The sequence below is a fragment of the Arvicola amphibius genome, chromosome X (assembly GCF_903992535.2).
Source record: "Arvicola amphibius chromosome X, mArvAmp1.2, whole genome shotgun sequence".
In the NCBI taxonomy this organism is placed as follows: Eukaryota; Metazoa; Chordata; class Mammalia; order Rodentia; family Cricetidae; genus Arvicola; species Arvicola amphibius.
In genome coordinates, this window is record NC_052065.1 from 111,177,246 (window position 1) to 111,201,647 (window position 24,402).

At 44.9% G+C, this 24,402-nt stretch overlaps 1 protein-coding gene across 2 annotated transcripts in view; it reads right to left on the reverse strand.

The window, feature by feature from the left end:
* Positions 1-17,149, reverse strand: part of Slc25a43 (solute carrier family 25 member 43) — a 35,124-nt gene extending 17,975 nt beyond the window's left edge. The window contains exons 1-3 of one of the 2 annotated variants that reach the window (XM_038317160.1): positions 16,850-17,149; positions 10,470-10,711; positions 4,985-5,124 (exon numbers count right to left, since the gene is read on the reverse strand). In XM_038317160.1, the coding sequence (XP_038173088.1) occupies positions 4,985-5,124; positions 10,470-10,711; positions 16,850-17,124 (657 nt within the window). In that variant the 5' untranslated portion in view covers positions 17,125-17,149. Of the gene's footprint in view, positions 1-4,984; positions 5,158-10,469; positions 10,712-16,849 lie in introns of both variants that reach the window. The other variant, XM_038317159.1, reaches the window with a different exon arrangement.
* Positions 17,150-24,402: the final 7,253 nt, after the last annotated feature.

Here is a 24,402-nt window from a genome sequence, read left to right on the forward strand (position 1 = left end):
GTACTGAGATTACGGGGATTCAGCAGCATCTGAAGTTCTATGTATGTATGCACTGTCCACAAGGGAAAAATGATTGGGACTGTCCTCAGACTTTCACTCCCAGTGTGTCTTGCCCTCATTGGTGGCAGACCGTTATGGGTATATTCTAGTATACAATGAAGTATTGGTTAGAGTCTTAGAGTAACTGGTTTTGTGTCAACTTCACACAACCTGAAGTCATCAGAGAGGAAGAAGCCTCAGTTGAGGCGATGCCTCCATGAGATCCAGCTGTAGGGCATTGTCTTAATTAGTAATTGATATGGGAGGGCCCAGCCCACTGTAGGTGGTGTCATCCCTGGGCTGGTGGTCCTGGGTTCTATTATAAGAAAGCAGACTGAACAAACCACGGGGAGCAAGCCAGTAAGCAGTGCCCCTGCATGACCTCTGCATCAGCTCCTGCCTCCAGGTTTCCGCTCTGCTTGGGTTCCTGTCCTCACTTCCTTCAGTGATGAACAAGAAGTAGAAGTATATGCCAAATAAACCCTTTCCTCTCCAGCTTGCTTTAGTCATGGCGTTTTGTTGAAGCACTAGAAACCCTGACTAAGACAGGTCTCCTAGAGGAAGACATTATTTTAGCTCCTGAACTTCTCCTGAAACCTTTCCTGGTGAATAGTCCTACTCCTAGGTCTCCAGGTTCTGGTCTTAGGTAGGTCCATTACAGATAGGTGGCTAAACTCGCCAAATTCTACATAAGCTATGCTAGACTCATAAGAGGTGAGAAAGTGAAAGAGATTCTTTTTTCTTTTTTTGAGACAGGGTTTCTTTATGTAACCCCGGCTATCCTGGAACTCACTCTGTAGACCATGCTGGCCTTGAACTCACAGAGATCCGCCTTGAGTGCTGTAAAGGCGCGTGCTGCCACCACCTGTGAGAGAGTCCTCAAGCCTCTGTATGTGTGTGTTGCTGGAGATTGACTCCAGAACTCTGTACACATTAGGCAAGTGTTTTATCGCTACACTTCATCCTTAGCCCTAAATCTAGGATTTTTATTTTTTATTTATTTATTTATTTTTTGGTTTTTCGAGACAGGGTTTCTCTGGCTTTGGAGCCTGTCCTGGAACTAGCTCTTGTAGACCAGGCTGGTCTCGAACTCACAGAGATCCGCCTGCCTCTGCCTCCCAAGTGCTGGGATTAAAGGCATGCGCCACCACTGCCCGGCTAAATCTAGGATTTTTAATGAGGAAAACCTTAGGACATTGCCACACTTTCCACACTTTCTTCCTACTTCTTACAAGCTCTTGAAAAAAATTTAAGCGGTGTATTTTATAGTTTTGTGCGTGCGGCTGCTTTGCCTGCACATATGTGTGTGTGCCACGTGGGTGCTTGGTACCCAAGGAGATAAAAAAGAGGGGGCTGCCAACTCTCCAGCCCCTCCTCTGAAGCTTTAACAAGTATCTTTTCAGCTGTAACTCTGCGGTAGCACAGCCACCTAGCATGCACAAGACCCGAGAGTCCATCCTCAGCACGGCAAAAAGGTATCTTTTCTGGAAAGAATATAAAGATTTTTATGAGGAAAATATCTTCTGAAGAGCAAATCTTTTCCTAAGGGTTGAAACATTTGGTTACCATTCGAATATGATAGAGAGGTTGGACAGTGGCAATCTTATATGATTACACCTTAAAAAAAAGAGATAAGTGAAGCTAAAGGGAGGGGTGCATACTGTGGTCCTGAAGAGAAGATGGACTGTTTTACACGCATCACCGTAGGTTTGCACGGTACTGTCATTCCAATCCTAAACTCTAGGCAACTTTGAAGCTTACCTGGGAGGCAAATAACTTGGAGGAATCAAGGAGATGTTGCGAAGAAGGGCAGTGAAGGCAGAGGGTGTTAGAATGCTGTGAGAACTGAAACAGGGTGGGGCTGATGCAGGGATGCTCAGCCCTGACATAGGGTGCCACAAGCTTTATGCCAGCCTGGCTACATAGTGAGTTCCAGACCAGCCTGGGTTATACTGTGAGACTGTGTCTCAAAAAAAAATCCCCGCATAAGAAGCATTGATCTAAATGTTAGAAGATATGATATGGAAGAGAATGTGCCATGCACCACAAAGGTTAATACCTTTAATATGTAAAGACCTGTTCCCAATCAATAGGAAAATCTAGACATCCCCCCCAAAACTGGCAAGGGGCAAATAAAAATTATAAAGAAATGCAAGGGGCAGCACTGAAAACCGTGGAGCCCCACTTATAAACAATGAATTAGAATTAAAGCAATGTAAGCACATTTTCACCTATTGGATTCACAATGGCCTGAGAAATGACAGCTGATGGCAGTGACAGGAGCTGGACCACGCTCTCTGGCGGCTGCTGCTGCTGCGGATCAAAGACTCTATTTGGAGTGTAAATTTCATTAAGAGCCTGGGCTTAGTGGCGCACGCCTTTTTTTAAAATTAATTTATTTATTTATTATGTATACAATATTCTGACTGTGTGTGTCTGCAGACCAGAAGAGGGCAGCAGACCTCATTACAGATGGTTGTGAGCCACCATGTGGTTGCCGGGAATTGAACTCATGACCTTTGGAAGAGCAGGCAATGCTCTTAACCACTGAGCCATCTCTCCAGCCCCTAAATAATTTTATTTTTTTAATTTTTATTTATTTATTTTGTATACAACATTCCTTCCCTGTATGCTTGCATGCCAGAAGAGGGCAGCAGAAGAGGGCAGCAGACCTCATTACAGATGGTTGTGAGCCACCATGTGGTTGCTGGGAATTGAACTCAGGACCTCTGGAAGAGCAGTCAGTGCTCTTAACCTCTGAGCCATCTCTCCAGCCTGGCGCACGCCTTTAATCCCAGCACTCAGGAGGCAGAGGCAGGCACATCTCTGTGAGTTCAAGGCCAGCCTGGTCTACAGGACAGCCAGGACTATGTGGAGAGATACTGTCTTAAAACAAAACAAACAAAAAACTGAGACCCCCCTCTCTGTCTCTGTCTCTGTCTCTGTCTCTGTCTCTCTCTCTCTCTCTCTCTCTCTCTCTCTCTCTCTCTCTGTGTGTGTGTGTGTGTAGAGCTCATGCTTAAAATCCCAGTTGCCTGCACCCTGGAGGCTGGGACAGGAAGCTCTCAAGTAGTTTGAAGCCTTTCCTGGGTTACATGAAAAGATCAAGGCCAGCCCTGGTAACTTAAGGATTTCTTGGCACACACAAAAATTTAAGGGCAGATGATGTAGCTCAGTAGTAAGAGGATGCCTGCCTAAACTCACACATGTCCTTGGGTTCAATCCTCAGTACCTAAAAATAGGATGCTTTAGACTTAGGTTTTGTGACCTATAAGTCAATCTCTAGGAATATAACGTGAAAACCACAAAGATTCATTACAGTGTTGTTATGCTTAAGAATTAGTAATAGCCTCATTATTTAAAAACTGAGAAATTTGCCGGGCATGGTGGTACACACCTTAATCCCAGTACTTGGGAAGCAGAGGCAGATGAATCTCTGAATTTGAGGCCAGCCTGGTCCACAAAGTGAGTTCCAGTACAGCCAAAGATACACAGAGAAACCCTGTCTCAAGAAACCAGAAGAAAAAAATAAACCTGAGAAATTTTAACTATTTCTAAGACATTTATATGGTGAACTAACACTTGATAATTAAACAGTTAGTGACCTGGAGCTGTAGCTGCTACTAACTTTTATTTATAGTCGAAAAACAATTTCCTAAAACCTTGTATATACCAATATATGACCATACATGGAAGAAGAACTAGTAACTTATAATCTATGGGTGTTGGCCTAAGAATAATTTATTATTTTCCTACTTTATTTCCTAAAATTTCTGCAACATGTACACTACTTTTTTATTATGGCCAAACATACATAATGTGAGATCACCGCATTTTAACCATGTTTGAGTATGTGCAAAAGTTCTGTTCATTTTAAGTAGCACTAAGGAGACTTCTTTGTGTACTTGCACTACAGTCACACCAATGTGGCAGTGGTTCATCTGGACAAGGACAGGAAAAAGGCAGCCCAGACAGATGAGATGGTTTGTGGATCCAAGTGGCAGAGTGGAGTGTCATCATGTCTGAAGACAGCGTTAGTAAGTGAAGTACCTTCAGGGTTTTTGGCACTGACCAGACTGGTCAAAGGATACTGAAGCAGGGAAACAGGAAGTGGGGAGGAGCGTTGAAAAACCCCGAGGGCCAAGTCAGAGTCAAGTGGAGAAACCAACAGGAACCAACTAGTGGGACTACTCATTTCAAGTTGCAAATGCAAATGACCCCAAGTTCTTTTTCACCCAGAGCTTCAGGGACACACAGATTATCAAAAAGAGGCTAAGGAAGCAGACAAGCCGATGGAGTGAGCAGGGTTAGGGGAAGGGTCAAACCCGCCAGTTTTGCTTAGTGTTACATCACTGATCAGGTTTGGTTTTGCTGATAACAATTTAGGCTAAGCTGGTTCTTCAATTTGTATTCTTTACTGTTTTCTTTTGCCTTTGTGCCCTATCATGACCACATTTCCCTGGGGAATTGTTAGGACAGCGCCCAAGATAGCACCCGTTTGAAATGCAGTTTCTTTCTGCTGTCCCTTGCTGTTTTATGGTTCTTGGTTTATTTTAGTCCTAGCCAGTTGGTTTTACTGAGAGAAGGCACAATGAGAAGAAAGAGTGCTACATTCTCCTTGTGGTGACATCAGGAAGGCAAGTTAGCAGGTTGCATTCTGCAGTGGCCTCCTTTTCTGGGGTTGCAGGCAGGTAAGTAATGTATTTGGAGGCCAGGAAAGAAAAGGGAGACTCATCTGGAAGCTTTCTAGAAGACACCTAGTTGTCCTGAGGTTAGCAGAAGTGTTAGAGACTACATAGATTTGCATGAGCAGCCCTGAGCTCTTTAGAAACATGGCATCCGTGGTGGGGCTATTGGGCAGGAGTGGGTGGGTAGAATCGAGCATTTTTTTGTGGCTACCTAAGTGCAAATGCTTCAAGCCCCCCTCCCTCCCAGTGCTCCGCACCTGCATCTTTCTCTTCACGGTGTCAAAGGGGAAGGAAAGCGTCTGGCTCACAGCAGCAGCCACGCAGACATTGGCAAAGTTCTGCAGGTGAGAGAAGCGGTCCCGGGGTCCATTCCAGATTTTCTCCAGGTTCATGTAGACTAGAAGGGAACCAGCAGAGAAAGGAACAGCGCCTGGAATCAAGTACAAGGAGAGGTTGCTGTCTGGGGAAATGACTGTCTGGAACAAAGGAAAGCCTGAGGGTTGTATGATGGGAATAGCAGGGGCCTGGGGTTGTTTAAAGCCCTGCCACTTAAGGAGCAACAGGGCATGTTCTGGAGGTGAGGTGACAACACCATATGATCACCAAAAGCCTGAACTGGTCCACTCAAGGTTGGTGCTGTTTACTGTCAATACACTGTACATAAAAGAACTATAAGCCAATCTTGAGAGCTCGGTGTGGTGACACATACCTATAATCCCAGCACCTAAGAGGTGGAGGCAGGAGGATCAGTAGTTCAAGTTCATTCTTACCTACATAGCAATGCTTATTGCCAGCTTGGGCTACTTGACTGCATGAGACACTGCTCCAGGCAGAAGAGAAGAAAACCCAACTAGATTCTGAACTTGCATTTGTGATACAGATGCTGTAACTTACATTAAAAACCCAACTAGATTCTGAACTTGCGTTTGTGATACAGATGCTGTAACTTACATTAAAAACCCAACTAGATTCTGAACTTGCGTTTGTGATACAGATGCTGTAACTTACATTAAAAACCCAACTAGATTCTGAACTTGCGTTTGTGATACAGATGCTGTAACTTACATTAAAATCGCCAAAGAAGTCAGGTGGTGGTGGTGGCGGTGCACACTTTTGATCCTAGTATTTGAGAGGCAGAGGTAGGTAGAACTCTGTAAGTTCAAGGCCAGCCTGATGCACAGAGTGAGTTCCAGGACAGCCAAGGCCACACAGTGAAACCCTGTCTCAAAACTGAGACAAAGAAGTCACCAAAGAAAAAGATGGACTGATGAATGGCTCTGAGGGATTCATGGACATGTGACAAAGTTAAAAAAAAATAATCAACTGGGGTCTCCAGTGAGTATATAGTTATTACAATTTTTAGGGCTTTACTGTGTTTTTGAAATACAAAAAGGAGAAAAGAACAAAAAGAAACATTGCAGGGAGTCATTTCCATAGCACTGAAGAGATGGCTCATGAGATAAGAACACCTACTGTTCTTGTAGAGGGGCGCCTACGTCAGGTGGCTCCCGACCACCTGTAACTCCGGCTCCAGGGAATTTGACACCATCTTCTAGCCTCCACAGGCACCTGCACTCATGTGCACATACCCCCCCCCCCCACACACACACTTACAAAGAAAATAAAATTCTTTAAAAAAAAATCACTTCCATTAAAGAAGATACTAGGCTGGGCAGTGGTGGTGCACACCTTTAATCCTAGCACTCGGGAGGCAGAAGCAGGCAGATCTCTGTGAGTTCGAGGCCAGCCTGGTCTACAAGAGCTACAACTAGGGATGTTACACAGAGAAACCCTGTCTTGAAAAATAAAAAAAGTTAGTAGTTAGTACTTGATCCAGTTTGGGAGCCTAGAAAGGGACTGTTCCCTAGTGCAGAAGGAAGTATTCTGTGATAACGGTGGCCATGGAGGTTACCTGACCTTGCTGAGATGTCTTAGGGCCCAGTTAGCATCATACATAGTGGTACCCTCACCTTCCTAGTAACTAAGATGGTGATCAGAGGACATACTGTTTGGTATTCTCACAAATTTCCAGGAACTTTCCGAACCATCTTTAGTTAACAGATGAACTAATTTGTCCCTCAAAAGTGAGATAGAGAGATGGCTCAGTGAGAGCACTGGCCATTCTTCCAGAGGACCCAGGTTCAACTCCCAGCAACCACACTGTGGCTTGGGACTATTTGTAACTCCAGTTTCTGTGGGTCTGACACCTTTTTCTGACCTCCATGGGTACTGCACACATGTGATACACAGACATGCATGCAGGCAAAACACCCCTACACATAAAGTAAAAAGTGGAAGTGCAAAAAGAGATCCACTAGATGGGATACGGCTGGGGTGTGACTCCGCGGCAGAGTGCTCACAAAGCTCTAGCTTCCGTCCCTAGCACTGCAAAAACGGGAGGCAGAATACAGGTGGGATATCACTTATCTTTAGGCAAAGGTACTATTTAATAAACAAAATATATTTGAAAAGGCTCACCAACTTTCTATTTTCAAAAACTTTTGGGGAAGCTGGAAGTGGTAGCACATGTCTGTAGCCCCAACACTAGAGCGGCTGAGGCAAGACCATCTGGAGTTAAAGGCCAGCCTTGCCTATGTAGTGAGCTCAAGCCCAGCTGACAGGACATTAGACCTCGTCTCAAAAATAGGAATCGAGAGATCTTTTGCTGTGTGTTGGGCCCTATGTCAAGCACTGGGACCACAGCTCAGAGCAAGCTAATTTCTATAGATATTTCCCATTAAGTGCAGGACATAGCTAGGAACACTCCATATGCCATTCCCGGCATGTACAAGATGCTTTATGCACACAAGTATCAGAGTGATTGATTTTGTCCAGAAGAACCAGGAAAGAATGACAGAAAAGAGAATTCTATCTCTCTGTGTTATGTTAGGGATTGAACATAGAGTCGTGACCCCGCTCTACCCACTACCACCTTGTTAACTCTTTGACACAGGTCTCAGTAAATTGCCTGGGCTTTATTTGAATGGTGTAGCCCAGGTGGGCCTTGAACTTTCACTTCTGCCTCCACATCCTGAAGCTAAGGGGGGATTGCAGACCTGGCATGTCTATAGTTGTTTGAGATAGGAACACTGTGTAGCCAAGGTTAGCCCGGAACTCCTGATTCTCCAGCTGTAAGCTCTAGAGTCCTGGGATTGCATTATATGCATGTATCGCCACACTTGGTTTAGAAAGAGAACTTTTGAAGTGGGTTGTGAGCAAAGAGTAGGTCCATTAGGCACTGAGAGAGTAGAAAGGCAGTGCAGGCACAGTGTCATGCGCAAAGAACAAAGAGCAGCTTCATCAGCCACTGAGAGAGTAGAAAGGCACTCCGTATCAAGTACGATGAGTGTGTAGCTCTAGGAAGCACACTCTCTCTGCATGACCTGAACATGAGAGCAGGTGAAGGCAGGCTCCAGGATAGGACTGTAGGGCAGACTAACAGAGGCCAGCTCTTAAGGATCTAGAGTGCCCCAGAAATGCTGCCTTTCCTTCTTAGCTTTTAAGGATCGCCGTGGAACGAGGGCAGAGCATTGGGAAAGATCATCCTGGTCTGGCAGCAGTACACAGGGCACACTGGGCAGAGGGCCAGAGATAGGAACACGAGTCTTCAGGAGAGTCCGACTCTCTAGAGTCAGCAGGAAAGATGATGGAGGCATGAGCTAAGGCAGAAGAGGGCACAGGCTTGTGCATTAAAAGAAGTCAAAGTGACAAGGCTTCATGACTAAAGGGCAAACAGGGAGAGGAGGAACCAAGGTGATTCCTGAGTTTCTTCGAGCTTGGGCCACTGGGAGGAAGGAAGGCAGTCTTATTAAGTAGGGGATGCATAAAGAAGAGTAAGTTTGAGACTAATGAGAACATCAAATTTTGCACCTATGGAATATGGAGGTCATCATGTTCAACAGAGGTATGTTCCATCAGGAACTGATCTAAGTCAGTAGCTAAGAGAGAGGGCCCCAGAATCACATAATCACAGGGCATCCCACTGCCTGTATTACCTTGAGCCAGTTATGTAGCCAAGTACTTACTTCCTCGTATTTAAAATGAAGTCTAAGAGGTTGTTCAACAGATAGAAAGTTAAACAGCCCTGGAAAGGTGGTGCACACCTGTAATTCTAGCACTTGGAAGCTAAGGCAAGAGGATCAAGAGTTCAAAGGTAGCCTGGACTACATAGCAAGTTCCAGGCCAGTCTGGATTACTTAACGTGACCTTGTCTCAAAAAAAATGAAACAAACAATGATATGTCAGAGCTGAAGAATAAATTGTGGTGATCTATTGCTCAGCATGCTGACTATAGTTAGTGACAATGTATTGTACATTTTAGAGTGGCTAGAAAAGAGAGTCTTGATAGGAGAATGGGGGATCTCACAGCAAAGAAGCGATAAAGTTTTGAGGCAATGGATATGCTAAATGCTCTGATTTGATCACTATTGAATATATGCATGTATCAAAATATCAAATGACAGCCCATAAACGTGTACAAGTATATATCAATTAGACATAAGAGGGCTGGAGAGACGTCTCTGCAGTTAGTGTGCTATGTTCTTGCAGAGGACATGAGTTTGTTTCTCCGCACCCATGTGAGAACACCCATCTAATGTCCTCTTCTGGATTTGGTGGGGAACCACATTTCTGACCACATACCTCTGCATAAGATCTGGATATATACATGTGATTAATAAACAATAAGAACAAACTTTTGTGGGGGTGGGAAAGTCTTCAAGAGTTGTGGTCCTGCTAGGTTGACCATGATCCTGTGGATAACCCTATATCCATAAGTATAAATATGGGCAGCACAGATTGGACTGGGTAGGTTATTAGCAAAGAAGACATGAAATTGAGAAGGGGGTAGGGAAATGAGGGGACGGATCTTGAAGGAGTTAACTGAGGAGTAGGGATATGATCAAATACATTATATGAAATTCTCAGACTTAATAAAATATTATATTAAAAGCTAAGAATAAAGATAAAAAATTTTGAATAAGAAATTGTAATAAAAACTTCTAGAAATGTACTTAGTACCCAGTGAGCACTCCTAAAAATGTTAGCATTATTATTAAAGATATTAGGAGTCAAAATATATTCATGCTTATTGAAGCTACTGGCTTAGGACAGAGTCATCTAGAGAGGGGATTCAGGGTAAGAAGGCCAATGTAAAAGATGGTGGTATGTGCTTGTAATCTTAGTATTCAGGAGGCAGAGGTGCAAGGATCACTGCAGGTTTTAGTCTAGCCTGGTCTACATAGCAAGTTTCAGGTCAGCCAGGGCTATAGAGTGCGACCTTTTCTCTAAAAAACAACTAAACATAAACATCAACAAAAAGAAAGCCCATATAGAGGGTAAAAATAAATTTGAGGGAAGTGACCCAAATGGGCCAGGTATAGTGTATAAGAGAGAGCTGCCAGAGAGGTGTGAAGATACCCAGGAGACAGTGGCACCCTAGAAGCCAAGTCTCCAGAGGACAGGGTGACTAACCTCATCTAGTACTACATGATGGACTAAATCCTTCTGGATTTGACAAACAGAGACCTCTGTATGTGTAGCTCTGTCAAAGGCTGTAGATATCACCGAGATCCTGCTCGTAGACTTCCACACCGAAGACTCCTGTCAGCTGGGCATTTTTGAGGGGGGCTTTGAAGCCAGGCTTTCCTGAGTCACTTGAGGCCTCTAAAATTGATTTAAGCATTCACGAAGGTATATAATACCTTCACCTGTGTCAAGGAGGGGTATCAAGTTCCACCTTACCTAAAACAGTGAGGGACACTCCTCGATAAAGGGCCAGAAACCCTTCTTGGTGATAAATAGTAGAAAAAGCATGGCTGAGCCCCCTATAAGATGGTTCCAGCATGTTCTGCACAATCAACCGGGTTTTGATGAGGTCCGTAGGGTAGGTGACAATCATGGAGACCATGCCCGCGAGACTTCCGGCCACAATGGAGCTCCACTGGGAAATACGGCCCAAGTCATCCATGAACAGCACAACAAACCTGGGGGAAAACAGAGAAAGTTCAAGATATGAGCGTTGGACTATGCTGGCATGCTTTCCACCACTTCAAATACTTCTTAGCATTTGGAAGTGCTTTACAGTGTGAAAAATATCATAGAATTATACTGGGATTACTGGGTAGTAAGTTTAAGTCCCACTATCCTCATATAACACTAGCTAGCTATAAGGAAGAGCTGTCCAACCTCTGATCTATAGCTTCCCCAAACTCTTCCCACTTCATTTCCAGCATTTCCCCCTTTTATCTGTGCAACCATCTAACTTGCTGGTGGGCTGTAAAGGCACAGAAAGATTGCCTCTCTGGAATGCAATCTTTCCATGCTCTTGAATTGAAAGGGAATAGAATTTCCTGAAATAACTGCAAAATCTGGAAATTTCCCTCTCTTCCAGCACTGGGAATGGAATCCAAAGTCTTCTATGCATTAGGTACACACTTCTGTTACTGAGCTACATGCCAAGTCCAGCATCCCAGAAACTGAGTTCTGAGCTCAACAGTCCAAGCCAGTATCAACTTTAATCATAGCTACAGGGCTTTGGCTTTCTGCAGAAGGCCCTACATCCAGCTAGCTGATTAGGCTGTAATGATTAACTAGCTAACCTACGACACTGGCTGATTGGATGGTGAGGTTGCCACCAATTAAGTTGTTTTCAAAACCTTGCTCCCCCCCACCCAAATCTGTCTTACAGTCATGTGGTGGGTTGGACTTCTTGGAAACTCCTCGGTTCTGGGAGATATCTGGAGACTTGTGTTTGGCTTGGTTTGGTTTGGTTTGGTTTGGTATGGCTCAAATAAGCTCTGCTAAATTTAGTAAAAAGAATGAGTTTTCCTTTATAATGGAGATTAGAAGTGGAACTGCTGTTTTACTAGTTATCAGAAAAGTAAATACAAATACAAACAGTGACAGGATATCTACATCTCATCCAGCAGGCTGGCATCATATCGAATGATGGAGAGAGAATGGATGGTAACTGACGCCCTTGCCCTTCGTGGAAGAAAGGACCATAAAACCGGTAGGGTCACTTTGCAGTGTCTAGTAAATTTGGAGAATCAAGTTTTTAACCCTGTAACTCCATTTCACAGTTCATAGTCTAGAGGAACACTCTTAGAGATCTACACGTGAAGACACACTACAAACATTTCTTACAAGAATGAGAAGCTCCAACAATTTACTGTCAAAAAGTAAGGGAATGGAAAAAGGGATGATGGTATTGTCATTCAATGGATCCCATCTGGTTAAAATGAATGAGCTTAGACAAATCACAGAAGCACAATAAATAAGCCATAAAAGCATCATGATGAATGGGCAAAACAAGCTGCAGAATGATCTGTAGATATGACAACCACAAACAATAAACCCTAAGGATTGTTTAAGGTAAGCAGGTACTTAGGAGGAAGTATAAAAGCTTTCCCTGGGAAAGGAAAAACGGACTAGGACCAAGAACGAAAAGGAAGAGGACTCTACCTTCACCCAGGCTTTATTATATTTAAGAGAGATACATGGGTGGCAGGGCTTGTCATACATGCCTGTAGTCATGGCTTCATGGGAGGTTGTGGCAGAAGAAGCACTTGAGCCCAGTATTTTGAGGCTGCTTGGCCAAGACTTGAACTCAAAAATGAAACCAAGGGGGCTGAGGATGGAGTTCAGTGGTAGTATTGCAGGGAGCCGATTTGCTGGCCGCCATTACAAGATGGCACCGAGCCCCTGCACCACCGAGTAAACAACTCCATATATGGCAAGGCTGTAGCCGGAACCTCTCGCATGCGCAGTAGTGCGCAGTAATCTTGGCCAATCCCGTGGCCGGGGGCATCGAAAGACGAGCGAGTAGCCAATCCAGGCATGACCTGTGTCCGCTCTCCCTATATAAGCGGCTGCCGTTTAGTGCTCTGGGCCCTTCACTTTCTGCTCTCCCTACAACCAAGAGGCTCCAATAAAGCGTGATTTGAGAAGGATCCTCGACTCGGTGGTCGTTCTTCCCTGCTGGCCAGGGGGGTTCACCGCATAGTATGATTATTTAGCACACTCAAAGTCCTGGGTTTGATGCCCGGCATTGCAAAAAAAAACAAAAGCAAAAACAAAAGCTAACCATCCACAACCCCTCCCCCCCTTCTCTCCATCAACAATGACATTTTGGACTTGGTGGTATGGGCTTTGATCCCAGCACTTGGGAGAGTAAGACAGGAGAATCTTGAGTTTGAGGCCAGTCTGGGTTACAGAACAAGTTAAAGGTCAATTTAGAATACAACGAGAGACTCTGTCTAAAAATAGTATGTAAAGCATGGATGGTAGGTATATAGTGTTTGACAAACTATTCTTTGTGTCTCTCAGTAGTTTTACAATTCAGTTAAAATTACTTTGCATGGACTTTTCTAAATGCAAACCTTTACCCTGTTATAAGCCTTTTTTTGGGGGGCAAGGCATTCTCAGTCATGAGTGCCTCCCCCAGAAGAAATTTTATAAGGGTACTTCTACACAGCACACCCTTCCAGGCTACAAAAAAAGCAAGTTAATTCCTTAGTGCTGAGGCTGGAAAACTAGGAAAAATAGTACTTTTGCCATAGAATGGTACAAGGAGGATACCAAGAGTTTGGAATAAAAGTAAGCGAACAGAGTTGGGCTAAAATAATACTTTCATCTTTTTCAAAATGAAAGCATTCCCAGTTCATTGGCTCTCAAACTTCCAGTGGAGGGGGAGGTTTCCTGTTGTTCAGATGACAGCTGGCCTGATGAATAATGAGTGTGCATTCAGGTGAAGCCATCTGAAGTTCATTCGCAACATCTCCTTCAAGGGGTTATTGGTGCATCTCAATTGGAGCCCTGGCTGTGCTCCCAGCACTGAAGGAAAAATGATATACAGACAATTAAAGCTGGCATTCACCAATGAGCCACTGGCCTGCCTCTGTGTTAATGCCGGCATACTGTTTCTTTGCCCTGGCCAGTCAAGTTAGAAGGATAGCAGACACACGAAATAGAAATGATTGTGTGCAGCAAGCTGGGGAAAAAAAAACCTACTTGGAGTTTAGAATACAAAACGCAGCACCATTCTTTCTTATTGTCCCATTCTTATTCCCTATCCCATTCAGCCATTCTAGGACTTAGGCCAATTTATTGCCCATTTGTTGTTCATCCATAATGCACCAGATACTGTAGATACTGTGCTAGTTCTCAGCATAGATCACATAGGAGAGCTCACCAGTCCTAACAAGGAAATAACTGACAGAAGCATCTAGAGGGAAACAGGCCCTTGGCTTACTCAAGTACTTGGACTAGGAAGAGAAACCCTATCTTATGATGGTTTGTTGTATGAAGTACTCTTAACTATCGAATGTAGAAAATGAAAGAGGAGAACTGAAGCGAGTTCTTTCTTCTATGCCCCTTCACCTCTAATCTTCCCTTAGAATAGTAAAGTCAAGGAGCTGGAGAGGACTGAGTGGTTGAGCACTGGCTGCTCCTGCAGAGAGCAGGGGTTTGGTGTGCACGTGGCGGTCTGGTCCTACATGGCAGTGCACAAGCATCTGTAACTCCAGGTCCAGGGAATTTGGTGCTCTATTCTGACCTCTTTTGGTACTAGGCATGCACACAGTGTACATATGTACTTGTAGGCAGACACTCATACACATTTAAAAAATAGTCAATGCAGATAACCCTGTTAGGCTACCAATGGCATCATTGTGGTCCCTACAGCTTAAAACTCTGACTGGCTGGGGAGGCAGTGTTCTGGTTTTGCTCTTCCTCATGTACATACAAGCTTTTTTTTTCTCAGTGAGACTGAGACTGAAGGCCCTGGTGATCCGTAGGAACCCCTTCCTTTCAGCTAGTGCAGATTCTACACACACTCCAGATGTATGCAATCAGTACTTATAATGCTAACACAAGCTCCTGATTGGTTATGAAATAAGGAAATGGGGTGCTCTGATCAATTCACAGCTGCAGGGCCCCAAACCAATGTATAGTCAGACAAACGAGAAGTTGTGCAATAAAGTTGGAGGAGGACCTTCTTTTTGATGCATTTGAAAGCCACCCATTGTATCTGCTATCATTTGCATGTGACAGAAACATAGCACCCAACACTCTAACCAGTAATCTCTTTTCATCCTCAGTCCCATTAAGCAGATATTTTAGCTGTGTAGTAGTGGACAGAACCCTGGACTCGGGAGCCAGAGGATGTTTTCAAGTTCTAGCTCTGTCACTGCAATTGTGGAGAATTTTTCAGCCACTCTATTCACTGAGTATGCTGGATGTTCTGTTCTGAGCCATGATCAGACAGTGTACCATTATTCCCTGCTACCTGTTTTGCAAATTCATGGTCAGGAGAGAGTGCAAATGAATTGGTATGATGATAAGCCATGCCTACCATCTTTCTGGAGGAAGGATGACTTCACGGCTGATCAACCTTTCTAACTATACCCTGTCATTCATGAGAATGCTTCTTTTCAGCTTTCAGAAAGAAAATAATCTGTCAGAAAATCAGCACACCTAGTCTATGTAAGTGTCTGCCCTTCTCCTCCATCTTTTCTGTCACCAGCCCATTTCAGATACTCTGGGCTGCTGCGTGGTGTGACAGGCTCCTAGCTGCTACTACCACCGACGGCCTTTCTCCTTTCCACCCTACCATGCCAGTAGGAGACACTCATTCTCCTTGAATTTCTAATCACAGCATTGCCCCAACCCTGCACAAGCATTTCCCACAGCACCATCACATACCAAGTCTGATTTTCAAGATCTCATTCCAACCCGCTTTTCCAGCCGGTTATACTGCATGCCTTTCCTTTTCCTGGCCTATGTTGACATTACCTGCAACACCTCCTCTTTGCCCAGGAGACTCCTACTCATTTCCCCAAGGCCAAACTCAGACAGTTTGTTCTCCTCTGTGAAGCTGTCCCATCTTCTCACCTGAAGTGTACATTACTGGCGCTCTTGATCCACTGGCAATTTATAGTCACTAAATTCAATGTTATGTCTGTGGCCTGAGATATGCCAGTCTTTTTAAAACTACCTTGTAAACTGAGACGGGGATCACACTGCTTTCATCCTTGCAGCATCTCCAGGATCATGTGTGTTATTCTGTGTCCTAACTAATGTCAAGTGAATGCGGGAAGAAAGGTGGCGTGTTGTGGCGGAGTAGTTCTTAGGGCTGGGAACACAGGGGCAGGACACCTCACTTGCCTGCTCCAAGGCCTGGGCTTTCACCTCTAGCACTGGAAACAAAACAAAAAGTAGCTTAACCAGCTTGTAGGCCGTTTATTTAATTCAGAGCCAAGGCCAGTCTTTAGAGCTGGCACCGTGCCTCCCTAATGAGGAACCCAGGGACTGTCTTCCCCAACAGAGAAGTAGCCCCTCCTCTAGAGTTGCCACCATGGGCTGCTTGCTTCTTTTAGGTTTCCTTCCCAGCTCCCATGCAAATCTATTGAGCTCCCCCTTAAGGTCACTCCACACGTACGCATCATTTGCATCTCTAGATCTTTCCCTAGGTAGCAGTGCTTGATGTGCAGGAGGTGAGAAAAGTCCACAGGAGATCAGTGAGTGGCTGGGGGTGGGGTAAGCGGTAGGCTGAGGAGACGGGTCCCTGCTGGGGAAGAGGAAACTGCAGGCCCCCTAAGATCCTAAAGCCAAGATAGGCTGCAGCTGGAGCTGGGGATGGGCAGGAATCGTCCTGGTCCCTCTTCTTGTCCTGAGCACTTACTCCTTGGTACACTGGGCTCACAGACACACCTTCTGGAGCATTCTCTCCTAAGCCAGCGAAAGCAAATATTTCCAATTTACTGGACATTGGTAATGGTCAGACCTCACTTCTTTGGGAAGCTCTTTCGTTTCTTGACCTCCGGATATCATTTGCCAATTTGACCTCCTCCCCTTCTTCTCCCCCAGAAAAGACTAAAGATTTCACAAAACTGCAGCTCGCAAGGCAGGAATCTCAAAAGCATGTGAAAAACTGGTACTGTGCTTTGGGGGCCACACATATAGCCTTGTGGCCCCAAGACGCCAAGGCACATTGCCCCCCCCCCCCATTATCCGGAAGGAAGGGAGGCTGGGGACCTTTTCGGATTCCCAGTGCTGGCACATCAAGGTGGCGGCTCTGGCACCCCAGTCCGACCTCCCGACCCCTCCCTCCGGACTCTTACTTTCGGTAGGCAGCCAGCTGCACCATGCTGCAGGGGAAGAGGCGCAGGCACGCCACGCCATTCCCCTTCCACAGGGCCCTCGGCCCCTCGGCTAGCCACACTCGGCGTCCAGTGGCCCACAGCCCCTGGGCGTGGCCTCGCGCCACGCCGACCTGGGCCAGCACGGTGGCGAGCTCCAGGGGCGCCGTGAGGCTGAGGCTGAACGCCCCCGCCAGCCCTGCACACAGCAGCCGCTGGCTGCCGGTTAGCCGGCCATCCCGCCTCCACGTAGCCATCGGGACCCAGCCCCGTGCGGGCCACCTCGTGGCTGATGTCCGGGGCTCGCGGGCCACCACCGGTAGAGTGGTCCGGCCAGGCCCCGCCCGCATGGGGCGGACTCTCGAGATGAACTAGGGAAGCTGGGCCCACGCCCGAGTTGCGCCACCGGGTTAGGGTGGGATCGAAGGCGACTTTCTCAGGTATCTGAGGCATGCCCAGTCAGCGTGTGTTTGCAATGCTACTGGCAAGACTAGGGCTTCCATTTTCTGTCTCGAACAGTTCCCCCTGTTCTTTGAAGGCCAAGCCAGCAAGACTTGTTTCCTAGGTATTCACCGGTCCTCTACCTTGCTGCTTCTCTCTTCCTTTTTCACATTCAATCTTCCCCTTCCCCTCCCCTGACTTTCTTCTCTTCCATCATCCTCTTTATTTTAAAAGGTTGTGCAGCGTGCAGAAATGACAGACCTTGGATAACACCACTTGCCAAACACTCGGTGGTGCGTTCAAAACAACTTTTTAGCAGATCTGGTCTCGTTTGCAGAGGCTGTGGGTGTGGGTGTGGTTAGACCGCAGGCTCTGGAACCTACCTTAGATTCCTTGGCCTTGCGGATGTCACGTGACGGTAGGGAGTTCACTGGGTTTCTTTGTGCCTCAGGTGCTTCACCTGTACCGTGGAGTTCGCACTTTCTAGAAGTTACTGCGAGGACTAAATCAACATTGACCGGGACAGGTAACCAATCTCTGTCTGTGTTGCTTCTGAGGTTATGATTAGACATTATCTTATAGAAGCGGAAACTAAGACATGGAGATGCTTAAGGCTGCGTGGCAACTGCGAGGCAGAAGCAGGGTTCATACTTAGGCCGATGTAGGCCTACATCTACTTAGGGCCACACACAAGGATTGCATAGTAGTAACACTGCATGCAGTAAGAGAACTTGCCTCAAAAATGAAGGTGGTGGTGCTGGAGCGATGGGGAAGAAGACAGGCAGGAGAAAATGTCCGAACGAGACCAAATACTGAGGACGTTTGTTTTAAATTTAAAATCAATAAGTGAAAGCAATGCATTGAAAAAGAATGAGGGCCGTGATGGGGAAGATGCTGGATGCCAGCCTCTGGCCTCCACGTGTACAAGCATACATAAACTTGCTTCCTTTTCCTCCCCCTTGCTCCCCACCCCTTCTCTCCAAAATAAGTGAAGGGCCAGAACTGAGCAAACAAGAGATTCTGAATCCCTCTTGGCTTTGTCTATGTTAGGGTTACAGTTTATAAAGATGAAGCAATGGACTGGAAATAATGCATATATAAATTTAGCAGTGAGTCCAAGTTACTAGAAGCCAGAGAGAAGTCTTTTCTCGTGAGAAACCAGCTTATCCTCCGGTACCAGGGCTCCCGTGGGTGGCTTATCCTCACCCCAGCATGAATTTTCCCAGGGGAAATTCTAATCCTTTGGGCCCCTGTTACATGGATACAATTAGCATATCCATCACTTTAAACATTTACAATAATATATTGTAGATTTCAAAATAACCCAAAAGAGGATTTTTGAATGTTTTCAACACAGAGACAAAGAAACTTGCAAAAAAAAAGGAACCATTTCAAGTCGTGCAAGCTATAGGCTAAGAAAGATGAGGTCTATTTTAACCGCTCAAGTGTATTTTCTTTTCTATGCAGATACACGGAACATTAAAATGACTAGCAGCAAAACATGTCTTCGATGCCTTCTGTGTTGTCATGAGACAGTACCGACAAGGCGCTATCTTATTTTCCTCAGCTAGTGTCTTTCTCATCTGTTCAGCTGAGCATGGCCGGATTTCCACAGGGAGCACTTCTTTGCCTCACGGAAGCCTTGCTCTGCTCTCGGCTGGGGAATGCTTATTTGTCTTGCCTTGTGACTTCTTGGGTCTTGTGGTGAGGGAATTTCCTAGCTGTGGAAAGTGGCAGAATGTAGCTCTACAAGTCTGAAGCTCAGACGATGCAGGATGGTAAAACGGCAGGAATTGAATTTTGGCTTGGGGTAAGGATGTGTTCAGGTCCCCGTTCTGCCCTAAGCACTCTGTTGCCAGCAGGATTGGGCCCCAAAGCTGTCATGAAGCATCACCCTGGGACCGCAGCTGCTGCCGCTGTACCACATTGCACAGAGAGCTGGCTCAATTGAGCAGTGCCAACTGCAAAAGGAAACCAGTTTCTTTTGCTGCTGTGGAGTTGAACCTGTGACCTTGTACATACTAGGCAAGTGCGCTACCACTGAGCTACATCCTTAGCTCTGTTTGTTTTTTTCTCAAGTCAGCTTGTATGGGAATTTCTAACGTACCTTCTTGGAACTGTGTATTCTGGTTTTTTATTTTATTTCTTTTTCTTTATGGTGCTTTTTGTCTTTAGCACCAATAAGATGTTCAGATGAGCCAGAGATGGAAGGATGTTAAGTCTAGGAAGCTATAGGCCCAGAAAGATAACGAGGCCTATTTTAACCTCCACAGCACATTTCTCTGCAGTTAACAGTGGACAGCAAAGTGATGAGCAGCAAAGTATGTATTCGATGCTATCTATGTTTTCAAGGTAGTGTGCTCACAAGATGTGCTCAGATTTGCCTGAGCTAGAGCCCCACTCAACTGTTAAGCACTGGGCGTGTGATACATGCCAGTCTTTTTTTTTTTCTTTTTCTTTTTTAAAAAAATCATGTCCTGGGCATGGAGTCCAAGGTCTCACACATCCTAGGCAAACAGATTGTGACGTGCAGACTCTAACTTTACGTGCTCTTTTTTAATACCTATTTTTTTTTTTTTTTTTAAAAAAAAAAACCTCTTCAACGATCCTTGCTCGCTCCAGCCTTGGGAAGTGCATAGCACGTGAAACTGAGATATTATACTAAAGGCAAACATACAACTAAAAGGAGAGGCAGTCAGTAAGAAGTTGTAGATGTAAATGTTGTGGCAGGAAGTAGATGGGTGGCCCGCTGATGCCAGTCTGGTAGGGAGCCTCCTGTCACCCCAGTCACTCCAACTGTCACCTTTCAGTTTCTCTTCTCTCTGAAGAAATCCTCCCTCAGCACCTCCCCTTAGCTGTGTTCACTCATAGCTTCTTAGATGATGGCTTGTTTATCTTGCTGTTTGGACCAACACTAATTGATTCCTGTTCTTCTATGTTTTCTTGCATTCTTTATTATGCTGGAATCGTGCTGTATAAATTGCAAAAGCGGTGTAGAGCTGTTGTCCTAAGACAAATGGGATGGAAGTATATCAAGGAAGCGGAACTTCTCTGATCTGTGCTCTCAGGGAACCACAGTTAAGAGGTGTGCATGCATGCATGCGTGCATGCTTGTGTACATGTTTGCATGGGTGTCTGCATGTGTCTGTCTGTCTGTCTGTCTGTCTCTCTCTCTGTATCCATTCTTGCTTCTTCTGTGCTCAAATATCCATTTATGTGGCGTTGTTTTCTTTGCTATCCCTCTCCCTCCCTCCCTCTATCCTGCCCTTTCCTCTGCTCCCTTCTTTCCCTTTATTATTTTTTTTTTTTTTGGTTTTTCGAGACAGGTTTCTCTGTAGCTTTGGAGCCTGTCCTGGAACTAGCTCTTGTAGAGCAGGCTGGTCTCGAACTCACAGAGATCCGCCTGCCTCTGCCTCCCGAGTGCTGGGATTAAAGGCGTGCGCCACCGCCGCCCGGCCCTTCTTTCCCTTTAAAGAGACATAAAATCAGTACTCTGAAATGATTTTTTTAAAACCACCCTTTTATAATCAAGTTGTCTGTGGAGAAGAAAACCTGTACACTAGAGAATAATTAAATTTGAACTCTGTGAGCCGGGTGGTGGTGGCGCACACCTTTAATCCCAGCATTCGGGAGGCAGAGGCAGCAGATCTCTGTGAGTTTGAGACCAGCCTGGTCTACAAGAGCTAGTTCCAGGACAGGCTCCAAAGCTACAGAGAAACCCTGTCTTGAAAAACAAAAACAAAAAAAAATTGAACTCTGTGCCCTTTTTATACTGTTTGCTTTTTTTCTCCTTTCCTTGCACCATGGGCATGAATTACAAAAACCATCTCTCCCCCAGTTTTCGTTGAAGCATTCCCATCAAGTGCAATGTTTTCTGCAATACCATCTTGCCCTTGATGAGCTAATTCATTTTTAAACGCCGAACAATTCTCAATGAAGTTCTGAGTGAAACAAGACGCAATCTTTCCTAAACAAATGTGAAGTTTCATCAACTTGACACAATCACCTAGGAAAAGAATCTCAAGTGGAATTGTCTAGATTAGGTTGGCCTATGGATATGCCTATGAGAGATTTTAATTGGTTTGATTGACGCGAGAAGACAAACCTTGAATGAGGGTGACAGTTTTCCCTGGGAGGATGGATGGAATGAGCAGGAGAGAGTGAACTGAGCACTGCATGTCCCCTTCACTCTTTGTTTCTGACTATGGATTTGATGTGACCAATCGGTTTCCCCGACCCTCTGTTTCTGGGACTTTCCACCTGTGGTGGACTGGAACCTGGATCTGCGAGGCCAGAGAAACACTTTCTCCCCTAAATTGCTTTCTTTTCTTTTGCTTACTCATTCATTCATTCATTCATTCATTCGTTTATTTATTTGTATTTTTCATTTATTTAGTTATTGTTTGTTTGTTTTTTTCGAGACAGGGTTTCTCTGTGTAGCTTTGGGGCCTGTCCTGGAACTCACCCTGTAGATCAGGCTGGCCTCGAACTCACTTCTTTTTTCTTTTAAAGATTTTTGGGCAGGTGAGATGGTTTAGTGGCTGAAGGCACTTGCCAGCCAAACCTGATGACCTGAATTCTATTTCTGGAAGTCATACAGTAGAAGGAGAGAACCACCTCCCAAAAGTTGTCCTCTGACTTCAACACATACCATGTCACACGAGAGCCAGACAAATGAAACACAATAAGTAAAAATAAAATTTAAAAAAATATTACTTAAAGAAACCCTGTCTCGAAAAACCAAAAAAAAAAATTACTTTAAATTATGTGTTATGTGAGGGCCTCTGCGTGGTTTTGTGCACATGAATGTAATGACCATGGAGGCCTGGAGCTGGAGTTACCAGAAGTTGTGAGCTGCCCAAGATGGGTGCTAGAAACCCAACTCAGGTCCTCTGGTAGAGCAGCAAGCACTCTTGACCACTGGGCCAACTCTCCAGCTGCCCTGGATTGCTTTTGTTAGGGTATGGTATCACAGCAACGGTTGAGAAACTAAGACAACACACTAGACAAACATAGAAGAACAGGAATACTGAGTGTAGAAACACCCCGTACGACTTGTTTTATCTTCATGAGCAAAGCAGAGTTAAGCTTTTGATTCAGGTCATTGTTGAACAGGTTTTCCTGTTCTTTGAAAACCCTGGTTATAGGACTGTCTTGTACATTACAGGACAGCATCCTGGCCCTTTCCTAGTGAGTGCTGGCAGAATACCCTATCATGGCACTTCCCTTTGAGTTTCCCGGATGTACCCTTATGAGGCAATGCCATTCCTGTTGAGAACCATTGCTCAAGCTGTTGCTTTTGCTGGGAATGCTCTGTCCACCCATGTTTGCAGAACCTGCTCTTTCTTGCTTTCTTTCAGAGCTAAGTTGAAATGTCATCTCTTTTCAGAGGACTTGACGGACCACAGTCTATAAAGTCCCCACTGAGACTACTGCATTGTCCCTTTTCAGCTCACTGCCTAGCTTTTAGTGTACTCTACTCTTCTCGTTCTTTCTTTTTCCTTTTCTTCAATGAATTGCTCTAGTTTTATATAACTAACACCCAATTACCCCACCAAATTGACTCCCAATAACCGAGCCGGAAAATCAGCATTTAGCATGTCTCTTCCTTGACAGCCCTTTCTCTAAACTGTTGGTCTTTCTCCCTTGGTTAATCCTTTCTGCCCAGAAGCATTTCTCTTAGTTGATTTCTGATCCTGTCAAATTGACAGTCAGGGTTCATTGCCATTCATTTATTTTGTCTCCATGGACACCAGATGCTATTTACGCTCTTGACTCCCTGGAGGTCAAGTCTCACACTCCCCCCTGAGGTGGTTTGGATCAGGATGGCCCCCATAGGCTCATATATTTGAATACTTGGTTCCCAGGTGATGAAACTCTTTGGGAAAGATGAGGAGGTGTGTCATTCTTGGAAGAGGTGTGTTACTGGGGGCAGACTTTTCCATTCCCAGTTAGCTCTCTCTACCTAATGGTTGTGTCTCAAGATGTGAGCTCTCAGTTAGGGCTCTGCAAACATGCCTGCCTTCTTGCTGCCATGCTCCCCCAAATATATCAACCAATAAGGCTGGTGAGATGGCTCTGCTGGTAAAGGCACTTTCCACTAAACCTGGCAACCCGAATTTGATCCCCAGGATGGAAGGAGGGACCGGACTTGTCTGAGTTGACTTTTTACCTCCACATACATGTGTGCTCCCCCAAATTAATAAATGTAACTTTAAAAAGTAAATCATCCAGTAGATTGACAAATAAATAAGCCACTATCATCCCTAGATCACTGGTCCTGTAGGTAAATTCTATGAAACAATCAGGGAACAGTTGTAATATTATATGTGATATTCAGTTAGATATCCATTCAACTCATAAGGCTACTGTGAATAAAGAAAATTATAGATTGTTCTTTGTCATAAGCATACATGGAGAATTCCCAAATAAAATACGTGCAATAGAGTTGCATTTGTTTAGTAATAAAACATAGTTAATATTAGAAAACAAGCTATTAATTTAATAAACTAGGATAATAGAATAAGGGAGCCCAAACTAGCTCCTCTTTTTATGTAATAATAATTAATGAGAAAAGAGGCCACGAATTTAAAAGAGAGCATGGAGGTGTATATGGAGGGAGATATATATGTATTTGAAGGGAGAAAAGGAAGGGGAAACTTATAGAATTATGTTATAATCTCAAAAAAGAAAATAATTTTAAAATATCTCAATTTATTTTTAATTTTGCGTGTGCGTGTGTGTGTGTGTGTGTGTGTGTGTAGATATCTGCATATAAGTACAGGTGTCTTCAGAGGCCAGAGGAGAGTATCAGGTCCCTTGAAGCTAGAGTTGTAGGACCCATGGGTCTACCCCTCCTCTTGGGGTTCATCTTGAGGCCAGTTTCTGGCCAGACATCTTGTTGTATTTTCCAGCTAATCATCCTGTTTGTTACTGTGCTCCCTCTGCCCCCCTGGTGGCTAGCTATAGGGCCATTCTTTACTTCATTTCTGGTGTGGTAATTTCCTACCTGCCTGGGGCAATTCCATTGTGCATCAGCTAGGTATGTGAGGTTTTTCCTAAGCTTGAATAAACGGCATTTGGCTTATCTCCTC